Below are 21741 nucleotides of genomic sequence, written 5' to 3'. Positions count from 1 at the left end.
CCATCTTGACAGGAACTTCTTTTCTCGACATGGCGACCCCGAACACAGACAAAGCAACAACCCTGATGGGTCGGTTTATTCAGATCCCTCCGCTGTTTTCTAGCCCCGCGCCTATCTTGATCACTGCACGTTACGTGTCTGAACTCAAAGCGCGATACGAACCCGCCTACAAGATCCTTGCCAATGCCTCGAAAACCAAGGCCTGGCGCTCCGCTGAGACTGGGTTAACGGAAGCGGAAAGAGCCGTACCCTCGTGGAAAAAGCACACTCACCTTTACATGCTCATTGGATTCGCCTACGCCGGAGCGGACGTGGATATTGCCATCAAAAAGCCAGCCTCGAGCGACAAGAACCGTGGGAAGAGTTGCGATCCGGCAGCTGAGACCGAATTAGGACTCGTCGTTGTCGTCTGGAACTCTATCTGGCATAGGAATAGCTTCTCATATCAAATGTACCTGCTGCTGAACATGATGGGCGATGGACTCTGCACGCCTCACAAAGTCAACAAGCAAGTCGTATTTTACACTAGGATTTCGATTCAGCCATCCGCCCAAACAGGCAGACTGGCAGCGATGGAGACGGGAAATTAGAAATAGTCCCCACGCAACAGCTCTATGGGCCAACAATGCTAACAATCCATCAGATAAAAAGCTGAAGTGGTTGCGTTATTCACTTCGCCACGATGAGTCAAGCAGCACGTCAGATTCGGGCTCAGGCGATCAAATGACCTCTGCTGTGAGTATTGAGTCTTCAGACGACGACGCTTCTCTTTTTGAGGGTGGCGAAGAGTTGACTGCTGAAGAAATATTGGGCGAGAAAGAAACAGAAAAGCATCACGTTGAGTCGGATGGAGGACTATCAAACCATGAGGACATTCAGAACTCAAGCCAAGGCGGTGTTGGCGATGTCGACACTACCTCCTCAGCGTCCACTCACAATAGTCTCACAGTCCAGTTGAGCCAGTTGGCCGCCTTGCTCGAGACCAGCGAAGAGATCCAGCCCATGGACCAAACGATTCGTTGGAACAGTTCTTCAAGTTTACCATGGTGCTTCTCAAGAACGAGCAACAGAATCCACTTTCCCAGGATACGGTCAACAGCGTTGTACGCACGGCTCTGGAGCTGATAGGAATGAAGTGAACCGACTAACCAACCAACGACCCAGTCAAGACTCGATCAATCAACTAACCGACTACGGATGTTATCTATAGAAGAAAAAGGAACTCACTGGGTTACTTACGGGTAGTTTACGAGAGAAGACGTGGGAGGGAAATTATTTGATACCAAATGGCTACGGAACTGCAGAGCCATCTCGCAGGGATTTAGAAATGGGACTTGATTTAGGGCAGTATCCTGATAGCTTGAAAACATCAAAGAACCCAATAATCTCTCTTAAGTATATCCAACGCCATTCAGATGTAAAGATCTTTCCTGTAGCTGATAAGAGTTGCTGACATTTCGCGGGTGGTAGTCCATTTAGGGAGATCCAAATGCCAAATCAATAATCAATCGATTCAAGAGAGCGACGATAGATACGGACCCACATTAATCTTTTTTTCTCCAGCTTCATCCATCCAAGCTCTCAAACCAAAGTCACATCCACCTTCGAGTCTCATTGTGACACACTGCCCAAAACACAACAATCTGATTGATAAGTCGCAACCCACAGACATAGTGAAGATGGCTCCCAAGGACACAGTCTCGTCCGAGTTCACCTCCTTCTACCTGCAGCAGGCCACCAAGGAGCTTGCTGAGGACCTGGACAAGGCGCGTACCGCCGACGACTTCAAGGGCGACGCCCTGCCCATGCTCATCAAGGCGCTGCAGCAGGGCACCGCCCTCTTCACATCCGCAGAGCAGAAGCGCATCGCGCCGCCGCTAGTGAAGGAGGACGGCGCGAAGAAGGCCAAGACGAGCGCGGCCGCTGCCGAGACGGACGAGTCCGACGACGACTCCTCGGACGCGGGCAGCAGCAGCAGCGCTTCATCCTCCAGCACCAGCAGCGAGGAGGATAAGGAGGTGGATGCTGCGGATGCGAAGACAAGCAGCGACAGCAGCAGCGAAGACAGCAGCAGCAGTGACGAAGACTGAGGGTTGCGCTCGTCAAGGATTTCAACACGGCCGCTGCATGTTCGTTGCAGCCAACCCAGCAAGCCATCCGCTGCGCCGAGTGACATGTCTCCGCAACCAACCCCGAAGCCCCAAAACCCATCTCACCACATCCATCCATCAGATCATGAGGGTGGCATCAGTTACCATTGCAACTCTTGATGGCTTTACTCAAAGTTGTCAAAGATTACGCCAGCCAGCCAGACACATTCAGTTAGCTTCCACCACCCTCTTCTTGGCTTTCTGCAGAGGAGCAAGGAAAGCAGCTGCTTATTCAGTGAGAGGCCAACGAAAGCAAGATCGGAGGGAAGTTAGCCCGACACGCTCGCAGGCTTTGTTCGGCCAGAGTCTACGACTAACGGGAACAGTCACTAGTTTCCTGGTCGGAGTCGCCGATGAGGAAGGAAGATGGCCGAGGAGGACATGGTATATGGTGGGTGAATGTATACCCAAGCATAACTGGACTTCGATCGTGTATGCACCTTATGGGGATCAGGTGCGTAAGTTCTCCCACGATTGAGTATTACAAGAACATGATCAATTTCGATTTGATGGTCCTTTCAGTGTTTCTTGAAATATTTATAGAACATGTCATACAAGTTAATTCTACGATCCCGATGATTCCTCCTGTTGCCACTGCAGCCCATTTACGAATCGGGACCATGTGCTTGTGTCATATATCTACTTAATACCGTATGTACTTGTCTCCAGAGATGTATTACTGTGTCTGACATCTCTATTGTTTCTTCATGTCTACCGATTGGAGTTCAACTAACGTACTATAGGGGGTAGGAGCTGAGTCATGTTTCTTCATAGCCGTAACTTCTCCGTCTTGCGTATATGGCTTGTCTTTACTTCTCCAAGGGCCTGATCAGATAATAAATGGTATAAGCACATCTCGAGGTGATGGATCACCGCGATATACTTACGTTCCGGGCGACACATGTAAGGAAGGCCCTCCTCCACTTCCAAGGGAAACATGCCTGGGCTCGTTGCCGACCATTTCATGCGGCAGGGGAAGTCACCAGGAAAGGCCCAGATCTCTTGATATATGTGATTAAAGAATTCTCACAACATCCTTCTTGCGACCCGAGCGAAGTCCGATGTGGTGTAGTGGCTAACATATGACGCTCTCATGAAGATCCGTCATGCCCGGGGTTCGATTCCCCGCATCGGAGACAAATCTTTTGCTTTTACATATTCATTTCTGATTTTTCTTTTACTACTGTAGCAAATGCTATTATTGTTTTGATACTTAAATATAGGCACAAGCAAGTTGCGTACGTACGTGCCCAGTGATTCGTCTGCAGTGGTCGAGCATTAGTTCTTGCGTCCTCTCATAGCATTGCGCTCGTTTCCGCCAGTACTTTGGGTGGGCACTTTTGACCTTGATCTGTTGGGTTGGGCCTCTTCTACTGGATGGAGATGCGGATAAGAGTAACGGAGATGTGCTCAGTTTAAGTGTTGTTCAGGATGTATATCTCTCTCGCTTATCTTATAGCTGATTTACCGTTTGGTGATATTCTCAACTGCGAGTGGGTAAGAGGTCATGTTAGACGAGGTTACCTTGAGATGCTTGGTGGAAGGGAAATTGGCTCGAATAGTTAGTCCCTGCACTCCCAGCATTGTTGCCAACTATGCAGTTTGATTATGTTATTTTGTTTCATGTTGGGTTTTAGTACCCAAGGCAGACATGTTGTATACATGTCACAGTCATGACCACAAACATCGTAACGAGAGCCAGAGTCATGCGCTGTATGTGCTAGCACATTAATCATCATTGTTGTTTTCATTACCACAAATAGTTCGTATCTAAAGTTGAGGTAACATGGATCCTTGGAATAAGAAGGTACTGCCCAGGAACTCTCGCAAACCCTGTATGTGACGAGATACAGTAATATTTCGCTTCCCTCTGGTGGAAACCAGAGCCAGCCCGCTCGGGCCAAATTAACTCAGCGAGCGGATGATGTAGAAGAGGAGGTAAGCCTTAGCACTCAATACCTCGGATTTGGTGGCCAACTCCACGCGATGGTCGTTGAAGGCGAACCACTACAAGGACTGTTAGTGAAAAGGGGCACTTGGATAACACCATTGTGTCAAGGACTGACCTGATCTCCGACGCGGCAATACGACACATAATGACCTAGAACCGTTATCATTAGGGGATGATGCGTGCTGATAAAACTCGTGGCTCAAGCATACCTGTGTCAATCTCTCCTACATGGACCACTACACTCATCAGGTCGTAAATGCAAGATCGCCCAAGCTCGATTGTCTCTCGAGTATCGGTCGATCTGCCCCGCGTGGTATACGGTAGCATGTTGAGTGTCAGAGGGAAGTGCACAGGCGTGTCGATCTTAGATGCCGACTTGTCCCGACTACCTTGCTTGAATTCGAACCGCTTCAAACTGCTAGTCAGTATGCAGAACCTCGTGATATCAGGTAGGCGTAGCTGTTTCTCACCTTAAGCTGTATCGACAGCACGTTCGGTAGCAGTTTGATGCTGTTGTCTCTCCGCGCCTGTTGCATCGAATCGCAGCTCCTACAGCGGTACTCGCACTTATCAGACTTGATGTATTCCTCGTCGAGACACTCTTGCAGGGTCAGAGACACGCCCTTGCTGGCCTTCTTGCCGCGCTTCTGGGCCAAAGTGTCCAGACCAAGACTCAAGTCCAGGAATGACTCTACTGCGCTAGTTACGCCACTGCAGTTCTGGCAAGTCGTTGATCGCTGAAGCTTTCCGTAGAATGACTGATGAATGACGCAGTCACAGCTGTGTTCGCTGCCATTCTCAGGCTTCTCTCCATCCCCATTCCGTTCATGAAGCTCCTCGGCCAAGAACTGGAAAAATTCATGGGCGTCTTGCTCCTTGGTAGTCACCAGGTTTTCGAAGGCCTTCTTCTCGCTTATCCAGAAGCCAGAGAGTATACTGGACGCCGTGTAACCGTTGGTGTTCTCTAGGGCATAAAACTCCTGGAACATATCGTCCATGGCACAACTCAGGCAGTAGGACTGGCCACAACTACCATTGGGGTGACCGTCGCCAAGGTAGAAGTTTCTCAGTAAGGGATTGTGCAAGAAACTTTGAAGCACGACATTTTGGTAGCACGTGGCACCAGCGTTGTAAATGCCCCGTAAGCCGTCTGCTTTGCACGAAGCAGGTGCGGTGTTGGCGGAGATATATCTAGGGTCGTCCTTGACAGAATCTGAAAATAGCTCCTCGTGTTTCCGTTTGCGACCTAAAAATATCAGCGCCCGCCAACGAACAGCGATGAAGCCCGAGACCCGTAGCACTGGCCTCGGAAAAGAACGAAGAACAAATGAAACTCCATGAGCGTGACACACTTACTCGAGAATGAGCCTGTTCCTATCTTACGCACCCTGAGCTCTTCGAGGGTGGGGTCCCAGACGAAGTCCTCACAGAACTGGCAGTATAGAGCGCCACTTCGCGAATCCACGTAGAATCTGTGGCTCTTCTTGCTGCCATGTTTCACACGGTCTTCCTCAGATACGATAGTAGAGCACTGCAGGCAGAGGTAGTTGGACGTAAGTGATGTCTTGACCACGTTGTCTGGGCTTTTGGACGTTTGGGGGATAATGGGCGTGTTGTCGAATATAACCCGCAACAGCATCTTATAATATTGAATCGAGCTGTTCATAACATCGGGGCTGTTAGAAAACAACAATTGAACATGTTCTGGGCAGTCTGTCAGCATCTCCTGCGCGTATGCGAAACTTGCGAGTGTTGGTACCAACCGCAACCGAACATAGGTACACCAGGCACTGCCGACTTGATCTTCACATTCTTAGGCGACGCCGGGGTGGCTGGCCGAGCCGCCATCTTGGTGGATGGCGCCCAAGACGTTGTAATGTATCGTTGGGGGATTGGTATATGCCGGGAGAGCGTGTAGTTCTGTAATATCGGTTCGAGGTATTGGCTGTTGGTGGCAGGAGCAACGTCGGGCGCCAGGCGTCGGAATGATGCTGCGAACCGACGGTCGAGTTGCGACACTGGGCAGCACAGCACGGACTGCGCTTGAAGGCACTTGCAGGTTGGGTGGAATACGAGTGGCGTTGGTGACTAGGTGTGAAGAATTCTATGGACTGGTGCAATCCATGCCATGGAAGACTTGGAGCTGCCGAAGGGGGCGTATTGAACGATGGCGATTGTCGCGTGCGATTGAATAAGGAGGGATGCGATTTGGACTCAATCGGAGAGCTCTCTACACTACGGAGGGAGATTGACTGATTGTACTTTGGCCAGCGCAAGGTAGCGAGTGAACTCAGGCTCTATGCAGCAGAGAGGGACTAGAAGAAGGCGGCGAAGATGCAATTACGGCGCTCTCATGGCAGAGAAGAAAGGAAAATAGCTTCAAGGAGAGCAATGCTTCGAAGAGACGGTATTGATCTGGTAGTGGTGGTTCTGATTGCTCGTCATACCAGGCATCCTCTCAATTGACGATGATCCGTCAGAAGCTGGAAATTCCCTTATCAACACCTGATTCACTGCCTTATCTGGACACTAAGCGGATGATGCAAGGGTCCATCCCGTACTTCTTAGGGGGCTTAGCCGCCCCACCCCCCATACCCCATCCCCTGAACCGATCATTTATTAATAAACATGCCCAACGACAACCAAGATGCATATATACTAAAGCCTTCGTGTCTTAGCAAGATATCTTCGGGCTGATGAATATGTTGAATTAGGGTGCTCCACAGGAAGAACAGTCTATTACGATCACCAGTATTCACCTCGATGATATGTTGCTGAGAGACCTGAATAAATACACCCAGGTTTAATTGAATATTGATTGACACTCAATAGACAGTACAGATTTTAGTCAAGCAAGACGCCAACATATAATAAACCGGTCTTTCCCTTATGTTTCCATTAGTAACGCATGCTTTCTAGCTTTTTGTCTCATCGTGTACAAACCACCCTTCCGCTGAAGCTTGTTATGTGCCATGGGAAGTTGCCCGTAGAGACACTATATATTTTTGTTTCCGTTTGACGGCTGTGACCAGGACGAAGGAAAACAGATGAGAGATCAAGCATTATTTGATTTTCTACGATAACCCCTTCCTGAAATTGAATCCAGGTGTCAAGAAGTCGCAATTGCTTCTTATGGCCAAACGATGGTGAATGAACCTCGGCTGTGGCTGAGGAGCCAATGAGCGCCGTCCCTAGGTCCCCGAACCCCCACCTTTGACTGCTCGTCTCAACATCCAGCTCATCAGCATGCTATCAGTCTGACATTCCTGATAAATTTATATCTTCTCAAGTACTAACTTCATAGTTCTCTTAACTTCATTACCTCCTTCTTTGTGTTATGAGAACTTCCGCGACTGCTATCACCAAGAAGATGGCAGCCCAATTAGTGCACCTCCCCGAAGTCGAGCGGCTCAGTCCCGCCTGCCTCCGCATCCTCGGGGGCAACCCGGGCAAGTTCTCGCTGCAGGGGACGAACACATACCTTGTAGGCACAGGTCCCCGGCGGCTGCTCATCGATACAGGCCACGGGAGACCCTCGTGGATCACGGCGCTGAAGCGGGCTCTGAGCGACGAGGGGAACGTTACCATCCAGAGTGCCTTGCTGACGCACTGGCACCCGGACCACGTTGGCGGTGTCGTCGACCTCGTTCGGCATTCCCCAGGGACGAAAATCTACAAGCGGGATCGGGATCAGAATGTGTCAATGTCCGAGGCGGGAGCGGGTGACTGGCTGGACATCGAGGACGGGCAGGTCTTCCAGGTCGAGGGTGCTACGTTGAGGGCAGTCCATACGCCGGGCCATACGACAGATCACATGGCGTTCGTGCTCCAAGAGGAAGACGCGCTGTTCACGGGCGACAATGTTCTTGGCCACGGCACCGCGGTCTTCGAGGACCTACAAACTTACCTCCAAAGCCTGAAGAAGATGGAGGGCCTGGTCACCGGCCGGGGGTATCCAGGACATGGAGCGGTGCTCCCAGAGGCAAAGGCCAAGGTCGCTGAATACATCGTGCATCGGCATGAGCGTGAGAAGCAGGTCCTGGAGGTCTTGGGCTCCGCCAAAGGAGGCGAAGATGGTAGGGGTGACGATGCGACCAGTCGGATCGCTCGGCCTGATTGCTGGACTCCCATAGAGCTGGTCAAAGTGATTTATAAGGCTTACCCGGAGAGTCTCCATGGCCCCGCGTCCGCCGGAATCGTGCAAATCTTACAGAAACTCCGAGCTGAAGATAAGGTTGTGTCAGAAAACGACGACAAATGGCGCCTACAAGACGAACGATCCAGTCTGTGAGCAGTCACCATCCTACGCTGCCCACATCTGAACGTCGACGATATGCGAGTGATGGGTTGACACGTGTTTAGGGTGTTATAATACGGCTGACGTCGCACACAAAGATGCGAGCGCGTTGGATGGCTTGCATAGGCACTTTGCTCAGTCAGCCAAGGCGCCGGTCCAAAGCCAGCCCAGCAGACTGGCCCCCAATCAGCTTGAGAGCCTTTGCACATCAGATGGATGTTGGGACTAAGTCGGACGAAGGTTCGCATGGCATGTTCCGGTTCCATGGGGGTTTGATCCCTTTGGAGGCAATCTTATTACCGGAATTTCCAATCCGTAGGACTGGAAGCTGAATCTATTGGGGAAATATGCGTCATTGTACGTAGTGTAAACCTTAGCCGATGAAGAAAATGTGGTCGGGTAGTCGGTAGATTTTGCGGCCGCATCCCGCACTGCGTTCGTTACCAGATGACCGGGTTCCGGCCACCCGCCGGATACATCGGCGTTAATTCTTAGGACCGGGAATCCTTACAAATTCAAGTCAGCTGGTGCACCTAACACATGAGCTTGCAAGCAGAATCTAGACAGCCAGGGCCGTAGGCATATCGTCGGAATACTCGGAACTGGACAGTGAAAGCGAGCGCCGGATGGCTTGCTTGGCTTTATTAGTTCGAAGTTGGTCATCCAGACCCCGTGTTGTACCAGTACATATTGGGTTGAGGATTTGTTGTGCTGCGTGCTGGTGCATAGGTGCTTGTTTGGTTTAGGCAGTCTTATCTTGCCTCCTTCTGCAAGGCTGATGCATCGTCCATCGTGGTAGAAGATGGCCTTGTGACTAGTATCGATGTGGGACATCGATGCAGTATCTGTATCTGGCGGTGACACTCATCTCACCGTCAGCTCCCGCGCCTAACAGCACTAGAGTGGTCTGCCGAGTTTAGGTTGGCAAGCATGTGCGTCTAGGTGTATCTGCTTGCTTTGTCGACATCATCGTGGCTATACAGCCGGCAGCGCTCCATGTGTCTCGGGAAAAGAAAGGAGTTTGTTTGTTTCAGTAAAACATGCTGTGCATAGGAGAGACGGCGTACGACCCACTGTAGCTGTCGTCTCATGCGGTGGTAGTAAACACCATCAAGAATCAAGCTGCCGTTGCCTTGGTATTACCATGTACTGTCCTTGTCCTGCCTTAGGCATGACAGCTGTGGTCGTCGAGTCAGAACCGGGGTCGCACTTCTGCCATTCCCGACCAGGGACGAGGGAGATCAAGCGGAGACGGATTGGCGCCCAGGGTCCGCCAAGTCGCTTCTAACTGCCCAGACTGCCCCTACGCTGTCCATTCATTCCCGCCCCCGGTCTCGAAAACCTTCTCAAAGCGAAACCCGAGAGGGCGCATTGCCATTGCTCCAGTTGTCCTGGTTCATATTGATAATATTCGAACGATTTTCAGTACGATATTTCCATCCTCTGTATGGGAAAGAATGGCTAATGGTCAACTTGAGCATGTTTCACCTGGATGGCATCAGCCGTTGGTCCCCCTCGGCCCTTCTGGCGCTACCTGGGATGGGATTCCGGACATGCAGGAGGCAGGAGGAAACATACTTGTATGAATCCAGCGGGATTTGGTTTCGGGCTTGGGTAACAAAGTCGGCCGATTTTAAAGTTATCAAGTGTACCACCGTATGCCTCTGCCAGGTATCCGATTAGGAATATGCAAATGCGCGGGGAGGAGTCATCGGGTGGCTGACATTTACATGCATTGCATCTGGACTGTTGGGCGGTCCGGTGGGATGATGTCGTATGTTGGGGTTGGAATGCTGAAGCCCTCTGACACTTCATCTTGCATCAAAGGCGCTTCAATATCGCGAATGATCTGATATCCTTGAATTTGCTTAGCTGCCGGTGCATAGCATACGTTGTACTGCATACTAACATGGCGCTCTGCACTCGGAGAGAAAACGGTCCTGGGCGGTTGGATTTTGTTGTTGCAGACAGACACCCGCTGTGTAACGGCCGAGCTGCGAGCTGCAAGCTGCAAGCTGCAATACTGCACGTAATACCTCTATCTATCTAAGTGATTGTGTTTGTAATTCCCAAGTGCAGATCATGGCCAGAAATATGTCCTAGAGAGATCGCGAAAAAGGGCTGACTGCCTGTACCGGCATACATATGTATGTATGTGTGTATGTACACGCTAATGCCCCGCTGTTGCATGACATCCAGGGATTGCGAGTGGAATTGATCCTCAATGCAGCTTGGATTGTCAGATTTGACGATGATACTGTGCGTGTGCATCTACTGGATCAGACTCGCTACTACCTACTCGCCAGCATCCAACCACGCTGCCCAGCGGCTCCGTGTGGATATGTCGGGATTGCCAAGACTCCTGGCGGACTTACTGGATGGCCTGCGATTCCTTCGCTTCTTGCACTGCGCGAGATGGACAAGCCGGTGTGGAATGATGCCCAAGTTCACGACTGCGAGAGTTGCCAAGAGATATGGAAATATCATCTCCATATCGTCATTGGCCGTGTGAAGGCTTACCCGGCTGAGCCCGGACAGAGAGGGTGGAGTAAGCGACTTCCTGAGTGACTGACAAGCTGACTGACATTTCTCACCAGTCGGCCCAAAATTATCCTGCCAGCCTGCCCACCACTCGCCCACTCGCCCACTCTCTCCATACCACCAGACCGCATCCAGATTCCACCTCCACCTTCACATCCACACCTATCGCCTGTTTTCCTTTTGCGACAACCAGAACAGAAGGCGGAAAAAAACAAATGGCAATAGTAGATTCCGGAAGCCTCGGATCTACAGCTAGTGGCATGTTTATTCATGAGAGTTATGTCCATGTACAAGCCCGTACAGTACCAATCACAGCCTTACACACCTGATCGAACATGATCGAACGGCGCGAGCAGAACAATCGCGCCTTCGCTTCTGAGCTGGCCGATGGTGCTTTTGCTTTGCGTTCCCACCCAGCCGCAACAACCCACCGACCTCGCCGGCGCTTCCCCAAACTCCCATTAATATACTTACATAACTGTACCGTACATTGGGCGAGAGTGGGCATTTGTAATATGACATGTCCACCCCTGGAAGTACCAACGTGCTCCTCCCGTCGCCCTGCCGCCCTGTCGCCCTTTCCCACATAAAAGCCTAGTCGCTCCCCTTCCTGCTGCTTGGCTTCTGGGCGTGCGCTCTTGGTGTTGATCCCAAGACTGAAAGTAATCCCGAGGAAGCCGCTTCCTAGTAGAAGGCGGCCTGGTCCCCCTCGTCAGAAATCGTAAACTTCGTTGGCGTTCTTGCTCTTCTCCCAGCTTGTCCTCTTGAAGCAGCTATTGTACAACTATATATTGGAGCTTGGAAGACCCTGGTGGTAACTAAGTCGGCAATCTTAATCTGCAGGTTCTTCAAGAATATCTGCCATACACATTTCGATCGACGACCACCGAACTACCGCCCCGACGCACCGGCGTGACAGCCTTCACAATATACTACCATGGCGAGGTCGACAACAACGACGGCGTTGTCGCTGCTCGTGGTCGTCGCTACGATAGGTGCTTTTCCCGCTGTGCTGGCGCATGGCGATGGCGAGGGAATGGAAATGGACGCGCCACAGGAAGAGCAGAAGCTGGATTCCTACCCTCCGACATACTTCTCGCACCCTGAGCATCGCGCCGTTATGTACGCGCACATCGTCCTCATGGTGCTGGGCTGGGTCGTAGTATTGCCGATAGGTGAGCAGCTTCTACCCTGCAGGCCCCTTGCGGTCTTCGCGTTGCGCTATACTAATACACATGCCTCTAGCCGTTATGTTCTCGATCGCGCGGTCCCGATACACACTTGTTTCCCAGTTCACCTTTCTCGTAACGAACGCGCTCGGCGTCGTACTCGGTATCAGCTACAACGCCAGCACGCCCGACCTCTACCCCAACAACGCGCACCACAAGATCGGTTGGGTCGCGACGTGGATGGTATGCGCCCAGGTGCTTATCAGCTTGATAGGGCGGGTCGCAGGCGTCATGGCCCCCCAGGCCTCCCCGCTGGAACACAATAAGGAGGCAGAGCGGCAGGCATTCATCCCGGTGTCGACCCAGAACATGGAGGAGCACCTGCGCGGAAACGGGACGCTATACCACCACCATAAGTATAGCTACTCGAACGATAGCGGACAAGGCACAGAGCTCGGCACCGAGTCCCCGCGCAGTAACTCGCTCTCCTCCGGGCAGGAGTCGCCCGCTGAGGCGAGCCGGCGCATGGACTATGATGATGAAGACCTGGAGTTCAAAGATGTTGAGATGAAGTCGCCTTCCCCCAAACCCAACTCTTTGGCTGTCAAGATTGCGGCCAAGATCTCGTCTCGAGCTTGGAAATTTCTGTTATTGGGGTACAACATCATTGACAGGACCGTTCTGATTCTTGGGTACATCGCGCTGACCACGGGCATCGTTGCATGGGCGCGTTTCTTTGTAAGTTGTCGCATGTTGTACTGCGCCGCGAGTCTGCATCACTATTACATCATGACTAACGAGACGATCGGTGATAGGAAGGACATGAAATCTTCGGCGGGCTAGCCCATTGGATTAAAGGTGGCGTTTTCTTCTGGTTGGGTCTGTTCTACCTGGGTAGATGGGCTGGTAGCTTTGGAGAACTCGGTTGGGTAAGCTGCACCCCAGAAACGTCCTGTCCAATGAGATGACGCAACTGACCAACCCCTGATTTTGTAGGCGTGGAATGTTCGACCCAAGCAGAGCCCCCAAAAATGGAGGCCGTCCGCGGAGTTCGTTGAGGGTTTCCTTATCTTCTTCTACGGATCTACCAACATTTTCCTGGAGCATCTTGGTAGTACGGACGCGGCGTTTAGCCCGGAGGATCTTGAGCATGTGTCTATCACCGTGTTGTTCATCGGTGGAGGCCTGGTGAGTATATTCCGTTTAGCGCCCATCGGATTAAACTGTTCGCTAACACTCAGGTTATAGCTGGCTATGCTTGTCGAGTCGACTCGCATCCGCGACCTTCTGAACATGACCGTGGTTGAAGCCGCGGAGGCGCACCCAGATCACACTCACAGCGACGAGGAGCGCGAGGCCCTGCAGGCCCCCAAGCAGTACGAGTTCTCGATCAACCCGATCCCGGCCCTGGTCATCCTTTTGACCGGCATCATGATGAGCTCGCACACACAGCAGTCCGCGCTCTCCAGCATGGTGCACAAGCAATGGGGCAACCTGCTCTCGGCTGCGGCATACGCGCGTGGCCTCACCTATGTGCTCCTGTACCTAAAGCCCCCGAAGTCCATTATGCCTTCGCGCCCCCGACCGAGCTGCTGACGTCATTCGGCCTCATTGCTGGGGGTGTCATCTTCTGCGCAAGTGTACGTATATGTCTACCTCTTTCTGAACATGGAAATCAAGCTCGGAATATACATGGCTAACTCCTTTCCGAACAACAGAGTAGCGATACTGTCGCGGGCATGGTTCACTATGACCTCGACGAGATGTTTGTGTATACCGTGACGATGGGGTGTGTCGGTGTGCTCATGGCGTGGGAGATCGTGGTGCTGGCGCTTAAGGGCTGGGCTGTCCGCAGGGAGAAGGGTCCATCTCGGACTGCGTGGATGGCACAAGTCTAGTAAACCTAGAAAGAGAGGAAGAGAGCAAAGAGCACTCAAAGAAAAAAAAAAGACAATTCACAATTTCGAAAGAAAAGAGAAGCATGCTTCATTTAGAAGACGTTGACCTACATATGCATATAAGGGGCATTGCGTTGCGAAAGGTGTCATTCTTGGGATTTTTGCTTTCTGTTTGCTGGTACACTCAGTTTTATATTTCTTCCGGGCGTTCTTCTTATACCCTCTCCCCTACATATTAAATCATTATCTACCTAACCACTCGTTTTCCCTCTTGTATCGACAGGTGTCGATGGTGTGGCGGGCCGATTGCTCAACCTCTGGAGGACATTTGCTATTCTGAACTTTCATTATAATAACCCCTTTGATACCCGCGAACGCGCATGAGAAGAGGAGGAGGAGGAAGGAGTACGCATAGAAGTAGACTAGGAGAGTTCCCCTATAATCTGGTTGGGCTTCTTCGAAATTCGGGAGCCTGGAATGCGAGAGAGGGAAGGTGTAGAGGCGGAGTAGCAGACAACCTGAGTTGAGGCAGTCAAGTGGATGGCATGGCGCTACGTCCACTACCCATGTGTGTGTGCCTTGTCTACTTTAGATAGAAAAAGGGCAAAAAGGACTGTGGGATTGGTGTGATATCCAGTTGTTAAGTTCGTTCATTTCCTATGTAAACGCCGTCACGCACGAGGGAGCGGGCGATTCTCTCTCCCGGACTTATGTATATTATCGTAGGAACCGAGGATCCCTTCACATCTTGGACTTGACCTCCTCGCAGTACTTCTTCAACTCCTCCATATCAGCCGGCTTGGTGGGCCAGCCGACACCCAGGCCTTCCTCCTCATTGGGCTTGGGGATCTTTGTTGGTGTTAGCCTCCAATCATGATTGCCACAGTCTTTTCTAAAATCGAGTTATAGAAAGAGATGGGGGCCGAGGACAATTAACTCACCATGTGGAAGTGGACGTGATCGACAACCTGGTGCGCAATGCGGCCGTTGTTCTGCAGCACATTGTAGTTGGTGGACCCAGTGGCTGTGGCCAGCTTCTTGACGACGACGAGGATCTCGCCTAGGTGCTCGTCGGGGATGTCCTGCAGAGTCTTGCCATGGTACTTGGGGATGACCAGCTGTTTTCGGGTGTCAGTTGGGGGCCATGAGCGACAGGCGTCAGACTATGAGGGTGGAAGGAGGAAAACGGAGGCGCCCCTTTGCGAGATGGATTGGATCAGGAAGGAGAACTCACACAGTGTCCCTTGCTCAGAGGACCGATGTCGAGGAAGGCGTAGGTCTTGTCGCTGTCAAATAGCTTGAAGGAGGGAATGTCTCCTGTCGAAGCCCAGTAAAGTCAGTCAATCTATGTTCACAGATGACGCTCACGAGCTTCTCACTACCCAGCGTCTCCTCAATCCCGGATAAACGTGTGAGACACAGCAGAAGAGAGAAGGCCCCTAGGTTATACACATTCCGGCCAATGTATGTGGGATAGATGAAAGCGAGGACCTTGATGACTCTGCCCGTTGAAGTGACCGACACCCGCCGCCCGGTGAACTAGCCGAGCGATCGCTCTCTTGCATCGTCCTGCATTAGCTCCTGGGGAAATGGGAAAAGGCACATACCCTTGATGATCTTGCAGAAGATGCAGCTATCGTCGCTGTGGGTGGCGGCCATTTTGTTGGTGACAGATGACGAGAATCTACGAACGCAGGGTGGCAATTCCGGGGTTATTCTATTGTAGTACAATCAGCGTTGCCGGCGAGTTTAAAGCCCGACAGGAGTTCTGCCAAAAGGCACCATCACAAATGGTGCATCCGTAGCAAAGGTACACACCTTGGCTTGAAGTAGGATGTTGGACTTCTTTTAGAGTGGTGGTAGCAGTAGAGGCACTTCTCAGAAGGGAACGGGATGCTAAAGAGGGCCGCAGGAAGGACATGGATACGGGGCGAACAGTAGGTAGGATAGGATGTCACCACGAAAGCGCCGAGGGGCACGCCAGCTACAGCTACAGACGGAGAGAGAGCTATGGCGGGGTACGACGATGCAGGAAGCCGCGCAGAAGCCGTGAGGGCGTGAGGACGTGAGGGCGTGAGGGCATGAGGGGCAGCTTCGGCGAGCTTGGACCACCTCGCCTTACAGGGGGTTGCGAATATGCTAACTAATAGCAATCATCACCGCAGGGTATGTTTATGTAGGCGGTCCGATGCAAATATAAACGTAAATGTCAATGTTCATTTCCATGTTCATGTTCATGTTCATGTTCATGTTCATGTTCGTGTATCGTACAGGGCATCAGTGCATATGCATACAAGCAGCAGAAGCGGCAAGTTCCATCCAAGGCCCCCAAAAGCCAATACCTTTTGCTCCTGAAAATGCATCATCAACCGGCCGGGAAATCTAATAATACACACTTGGCGAGGCAGGTTCCTCACGCTCCTCATGTTGACATGTCCTCAATAGTCATGACCTCCATCGTCTCCGTGACCTGGCTAACTTTCTTGTCCGACTGCGCCGTAGGAGTGGTGGCAGTCGCAGCCGCCTTCGCCGCGTCCCGATGCGCGGCCCAGCGGCTCGACACGATTGCCATCATCTCTTTGAAAGTCATGTCCTTGTTCTCGGCCTTGAGCGCCTTCATCTGCTGACCCGTGAACTCCTGGTACGCCGTCACCTTCTTCTCCTTCTTTTCGCCCGTGGTCTCGCCCGCGCCGGTTTTGCCGGCAGCGGCGCTCCCCCGCGGCACGGGCTTCACCTGCTGCAGCACCCCCTTACAGCGACCGCAGCGGTGCTTGACCGGATCGACGCTCTTGGAGTGGCGCTGGACCTCGGTGAGGCACTCGACGCAGCGCCAGATGTACTTGTACTCGATCTCGTAGTTGTGCTTGGTGGTGACGACGATGCCCCGGTCTCCGAAGACGCGGGAACACCGGGCGCCCCAGCGCTTGAACTCGGCCCCGTGCGCGGCTTTGGGCTTGCCGTCAAGGATGAAGGTGGCCAAGTGGCAGAATTCGTGCGCTACCGTGTTGAGCAGGTCCGACTCGTTAAGCAGGACTTTCGTGGCGAGCTCAATGTGCGCCGTGTGCAGCTTCTGCTTGCTGCTCGAAGACATGGAGCCGTCGGGTTGCTCCACCATCGTCGATGTCTCTTTGCACTTCCAGTGGGCACGCCCCGCTGTCGACTGAAGCGTCGTCGACCACTTGATAGCGATCCCGCCAGTTGCAGCCGTGAGCTTAGCCAGCTGGCCCTCAGTGACCTTCTCATCGAGCTCGGCGAGGAAGCGCTCGGCCACCGACTCCTTGACGGCGTTGAAGGCTTTCTTGGCGTTGCGCTTCTCGGGGCTTGTGCCGTACTTCAGCTTGAGCGCGGCCTTGGTGTTGACGTCTCCGCCGTCCATGGCGAGTTTGCGTGGGCTCGCCTGCTTGTGGGGAGAATGGTCATCGATCCACTTGTTCTGGACCTCCGGGTCCCAGAACTCTTGGTGCTCGGGTTTCCAGGGGGACGTGGGGATCCTGGGGCCTTTTGTTGGTGAGGGTAAGAGTACCTTTCTAGGCGTGACTGGGTCGAGCTTGGGCTGCTTCTCCTCCTCCTCGTCGTTTTCTTCTGAATAGATCTTGAGCTTCTTGAATGCGTCGTCTAGCTCGTCTGCGGAGGGTTTCTTGGTGGTGCGACTGTTTGTTTTGCGTGGTGGTGTGCGGGGTGCACTTGCTGAGTCGGACGCGCCCGACGCGTACGACGCGTCTGACGAGTCATCAACTGGGGAGTTACGAGAGCTTGTAGCTTTCTTCGCCCGGCTACCCCTGATTTGCTTTTTTCCGATGGTGCTCTCTTCGACCTTGGTGGGCTTTGAGCTTTTGCTGCAGTCACGGGCTGATCTGCTTCAAACTCTGATGATGAGGATTCGGAACAATCAGTATCGAGTGATAAGGCCGTCACGAAATCGGACTCATCACTATCACTGGCAGTCTTTTCCTCTTTGGTCATCTTTGAAGCCTCAACAATATGCTCCGCACTTCTGTCAGAGTTCTCTTCCTCATCCTCTTCCTCCTCCTCCTCCTCGGAGCTCTCGTCAAAGACCGTGACAGGTCGCTTCCGCTCGGGCGACTTGTTCTGGCCGCTAACCTTGCGCGGCGACCGCTTCCGACGGACGATAGTATCATCGCTATCAGACAAGGAAAAGTCCAGGCTTGTGGTCTGGTCCAGAACCGATGTCAATTCCGCCGACGAGTCGTGCTGCTGTGAGCTCAAGGTCAGATTGCTAGCCTTGAGACGCAGACTCCTGGGGTTCGAGGCCAGCCTCTCCTTCTTCTCCTTGCGGAGAGGCTCAATTTCGCCCCATTTCTGGAACAGGGACTCGTCGACGGCCTGCGAGTTGCCCAGCTTCCTGCGGCGGAGTGGTGTGGGTTTCGCCATGGAGCCCGGGGCTGAGGCCTCTACATCCGCGTGCCTTCTCGACTTGAGCGTCCGCGGCGGCTGCGGCGGAGCATTCTCCTTGTCGACTGTACTTGATGAAGATGTACTTCTCTTGGTTGGCGATATGGTCCTGGAGGTGATCCGTCTAGGCGCCAAAAAATCCAGCGACGGAAAGCTTTCGTCGTCGCTGCTCAACTCGTGTGACGTTGTCCTCGCCATGATGATAGTGTATGTGTGCGTATGTGAGCTGTCTCAATACGGAAACTTCCAAGAATGTGTCTTAGCTGAGGCCGATATTAATAAACGGTGTCAGCAGCAGATGTGGAAGGTTACTTACTTCTTAAGGAGTTGGTCCTGGGAAGAGACAAGGTTTTGGCCCTGAGTTGTCACGGCAACTGGTAGTGCGACGGGACCAGCGGGAACAAAGTGGACCCCCAAAACTTGGGCTGGGCCGCTCGGCTGCAAACCCGAGATCCCAACAATTGCAACCCAACTACTTGTTCGCATCTCAGCCTATAGCTAACTGCTTGCATCGGTGGAAACAAGCGATCACCGACCGTGTTGGCAATTGTGAATGCACGTGGCAAATCTGAAGACATGTACATAGGATGATGACCCTGGAAGACGGCTGAGGCTACACAAGCCTTAGTTCATTGGCCGCATCACTTCCCCGCGCCATAATAAGCTGGAATTGTATTGTCGCTGAGGTGCAAGCATGGACGAAACACCTGAGATCCCCGACCTGAGGTCGATGGCTCTGCCGAACAAGCCAGACTGCCCCATCAAGTACACCTTTAGGTCCCTGAGCCCATCGAACGAGTCACTATCCGAAGCGATACTCATCGTCTTTGTCAACGGTCTTGGTTTACCACAGTCTTCCTGGCAGCCAACTCTCCAGTTGCTCCGAGCAGACCTTGCGGGCTCACCACCACCCCTACCATCACCATCATCATCCACTGGCGGCGATGATAGCTATGCAGTGGCAGTGACGGCAGCAACCTACGACCGCTACGGCCAGGGCCTGTCGCAGCCACTCCCGCCCGGCGCCAAACCTGTATCCCACGACATGCTAGACGCCGCACGAGACCTGACCGCCTTCATCGACGGCGTCAAATCCCAACACCTCACCCATTTGGTATCCTGCGGTAAGCCCATCCATCTCTTCCTCGTAGCCCACAGCCTGGGCGTACCTCTCGCCCGTCTCTATGCGGAGCACCACGCAGCGGAGGCCCCCATCTCCGCCCTACTAGTTCTCGACTCCAACATGGCCAACAACGACTTCGTGTCGCTGTTCCCGGACCCGGAAGACCCGGGTTTCGACCCGGGGCGGGACCTGCCCGCCGACACCTCCATCGAGCAGCTCCAGTCCGCCCGCGCGTTCGCGCGTGCCATGTTCCACCCCGCAGCGCCCAATGGGGAAAACCTGGACCGCACCGCGTTGCCGGCGCTATTGCCGCAGAGCGACGGGCCTGTGTTGCTCGGCGACGACAACACTGGCGGGAAGTTGCTGCTTCAGGTGACGGGACACGACCCGGAGACTTTTGCTGCCGAGTCGCTCAAGGTCTGGCCCCGGGGGTTGACGGAGAGGTACGTCCAGCCCGTATGGGAGAAGTACAATGAAGGGCTGCTGTGTATCGCGGGTAGTGAACCTGCCGCCTCCGGCGGGGTTGTAACCGCCCCGAACTCTGGGCACTTTATTCAGAAGAACAATCCGCGATTTGTGGCTGATGAGGTTGTTGCCTTGTTGAGGAGAATATGTAGAGGTGGGTCGTAAAGGGCCAGAGGGATGGATTCCTTCGGCCCCTGAAATTTTAGTATAGCAGGTAAATACATACTGGCATGGGTACTAAGAGGAAACGTGCCTGGCAGCATGCACCACAAGACGAACATGTCAAACGATCAAACAGCTATTCTGTGTATAGACAGTTCACTCGAGTTAAACAACAGGTTCATGATTTTTTTACTTTCATATCTCGTGGCCTGGATCACCTCGCATGAGACATGCCGTCTAAGGTATCTATCTTACAGAAAGGCATGTCGCCCAGACTCCTTTTCGCCCGCCCCTGGACTTGATTTCATCACCATATTCTTGGATAGAGTGTCCTTCAATAAGATTAAGGTGCCCAGATGTCCTGACCGGTGGCCTCGATCCAGTTACCCAGCTTGTTCACGTTCTCGCCCCACTCTCCCAGCCGCTGGCTCATGCTGGCGATCTGGCTCATGTCCAGCACGCGCGGCTGGACCCAGGTGAAGTTGACGAGCTCGTCGACTTCGTCGATAGTGCCCTTGACTAGCCCCAGGCTCAGCGCCTTCATAACCAGGTGCTCAATCTCGTTGTGCTTCACCTTAGTATCGGCCTCGATAGCTTCGAAGCTCATGGTGCGCTGGTGAGGCGGCCGCCGGAACACGGCCTCGGTCAGCGCCGCCAGGTAGATCTTCTGCCGAATCTCGACTTGGTGATCTGAAAGCATGTCGTTGGACTTGACGTGGTTCGAGAGTTTCTCGTACGCCGCCAGGTCGCCCCGGTTGAAGGCAAGCAGCAGGTCGTGCAGCCACGACAGGTCTCCCGTGAGCGCGCCCAAGATAGGGTGTTGTAGGAGCTCGCCGAAGTTGTAGATGGAGTCCGAGATCAATGCGGCAATGCCTAGATCGTATGCCCGGGCCTTGCGTTCCTTATCCGACAAGGTCGTGAGGTCGATGCAGGCGAGGTAGAGCAGGGCGTTGCGGTAGTAGCTGGCGAAGTCCTCCTCGGCTTGGTAGTATGTGGCGTTCGTGCGGTAAAAGGCGGCGTGGACCTTGGTCTCTACGCTGTCGAAATGTTCAAGGATCTTCTCCGCCTTGTCGAGGTCTTTCCGCGCACCTTCGTTATCTTCCAGGTTGAGCTTGGTAAGAGCACCGGCGACGGTGGCATAGACGTAGGCGTCCTGGGAGTCTTCTGAGTTAACCTTCTCTGCGAGGTCTTGGAGGAAAGATAGCCGCTCTTGCGTGTCTGTTGCGGTCAGATTTATTAGTAAATAGAAGCGTTCTGGGTGACGTAAGGAACAGGTGCATACCTCGACATTGTGTGGCCGCCTTAAGACCCAAGTCGACGAGCTTGAGCTGGTTGATCTTGTCCGCAAACTTCAGGATGAACACCTTGTAGAACTGCAGGCGTTGCTTCGCGCTGCTCGGGTGGTTGAAAAACTCGATCAGAGCATCGGTTAGTTGATGCCATAGTTTCCGCTCCCAGCAGTCCTCAAACTGGATGATAAGGCCCTGGAGCTCCTCAGGAGCTTGGTCCCGCTGCTCGGCCAGGAAGTCGGCGATGGTGTCGACGTTCATGGTGTTTGCGGGCTATTGTGGG

At 53.0% G+C, this 21741-nt stretch overlaps 9 protein-coding genes across 9 annotated transcripts; 5 read left to right on the top strand and 4 right to left on the bottom strand.

Moving 5' to 3' along the window:
- Positions 1-29: 29 nt before the first annotated feature.
- PG998_006138 (uncharacterized protein) lies at positions 30-590 on the top strand (the record flags this gene model as incomplete). The annotated part of the gene is made up of 1 exon (XM_066872956.1): positions 30-590. The coding sequence occupies one exon, from the start codon at positions 30-32 to the stop codon at positions 588-590; it is 561 nt and encodes a 186-aa protein (XP_066733053.1).
- A 1089-nt stretch (positions 591-1679) lies between these two features.
- On the top strand, positions 1680-2090 carry PG998_006137 (uncharacterized protein; the record flags this gene model as incomplete). Its single annotated transcript, XM_066872955.1, has 1 exon — positions 1680-2090. One exon carries the CDS (start codon positions 1680-1682, stop codon positions 2088-2090), a length of 411 nt encoding a protein of 136 aa, XP_066733052.1.
- Positions 2091-4055: 1965 nt separating this feature from the next.
- On the bottom strand, positions 4056-5949 carry PG998_006136 (ubiquitin carboxyl-terminal hydrolase; the record flags this gene model as incomplete). Its single annotated transcript, XM_066872954.1, has 6 exons — positions 4056-4157; positions 4217-4251; positions 4311-4509; positions 4572-5347; positions 5458-5805; positions 5865-5949. The coding sequence occupies 6 exons, from the start codon at positions 5947-5949 to the stop codon at positions 4056-4058; spliced, it is 1545 nt and encodes a 514-aa protein (XP_066733051.1).
- Positions 5950-7471: 1522 nt separating this feature from the next.
- On the top strand, positions 7472-8392 carry PG998_006135 (uncharacterized protein; the record flags this gene model as incomplete). Its single annotated transcript, XM_066872953.1, has 1 exon — positions 7472-8392. One exon carries the CDS (start codon positions 7472-7474, stop codon positions 8390-8392), a length of 921 nt encoding a protein of 306 aa, XP_066733050.1.
- Positions 8393-11876: 3484 nt separating this feature from the next.
- PG998_006134 (uncharacterized protein) lies at positions 11877-14006 on the top strand (the record flags this gene model as incomplete). The annotated part of the gene is made up of 7 exons (XM_066872952.1): positions 11877-12114; positions 12185-12846; positions 12924-13037; positions 13105-13296; positions 13357-13641; positions 13698-13748; positions 13827-14006. 7 exons carry the CDS (start codon positions 11877-11879, stop codon positions 14004-14006), a joined length of 1722 nt encoding a protein of 573 aa, XP_066733049.1.
- Positions 14007-14747: 741 nt separating this feature from the next.
- Positions 14748-15665, bottom strand: PG998_006133 (adenosine 5'-monophosphoramidase; the record flags this gene model as incomplete). Its single annotated transcript, XM_066872951.1, has 4 exons — positions 14748-14855; positions 14948-15124; positions 15241-15323; positions 15614-15665. 4 exons carry the CDS (start codon positions 15663-15665, stop codon positions 14748-14750), a joined length of 420 nt encoding a protein of 139 aa, XP_066733048.1.
- Positions 15666-16428: 763 nt separating this feature from the next.
- Positions 16429-18617, bottom strand: PG998_006132 (HMG box-containing protein; the record flags this gene model as incomplete). Its single annotated transcript, XM_066872950.1, has 2 exons — positions 16429-17793; positions 17853-18617. 2 exons carry the CDS (start codon positions 18615-18617, stop codon positions 16429-16431), a joined length of 2130 nt encoding a protein of 709 aa, XP_066733047.1.
- Positions 18618-19113: 496 nt separating this feature from the next.
- PG998_006131 (uncharacterized protein) lies at positions 19114-20172 on the top strand (the record flags this gene model as incomplete). Its single annotated transcript, XM_066872949.1, has 1 exon — positions 19114-20172. The coding sequence occupies one exon, from the start codon at positions 19114-19116 to the stop codon at positions 20170-20172; it is 1059 nt and encodes a 352-aa protein (XP_066733046.1).
- A 340-nt stretch (positions 20173-20512) lies between these two features.
- On the bottom strand, positions 20513-21719 carry PG998_006130 (uncharacterized protein; the record flags this gene model as incomplete). The annotated part of the gene is made up of 2 exons (XM_066872948.1): positions 20513-21387; positions 21452-21719. 2 exons carry the CDS (start codon positions 21717-21719, stop codon positions 20513-20515), a joined length of 1143 nt encoding a protein of 380 aa, XP_066733045.1.
- Between the last annotated feature and the right edge of the window lie 22 nt (positions 21720-21741).

This window comes from Apiospora kogelbergensis (genome assembly GCF_038363985.1).
Source record: "Apiospora kogelbergensis strain CBS 113332 chromosome Unknown utg000003l_segment0_segment0, whole genome shotgun sequence".
NCBI lineage: Eukaryota > Fungi > Ascomycota > Sordariomycetes > Amphisphaeriales > Apiosporaceae > Apiospora > Apiospora kogelbergensis.
This window is presented reverse-complemented; position numbering and strand designations above follow the sequence as displayed.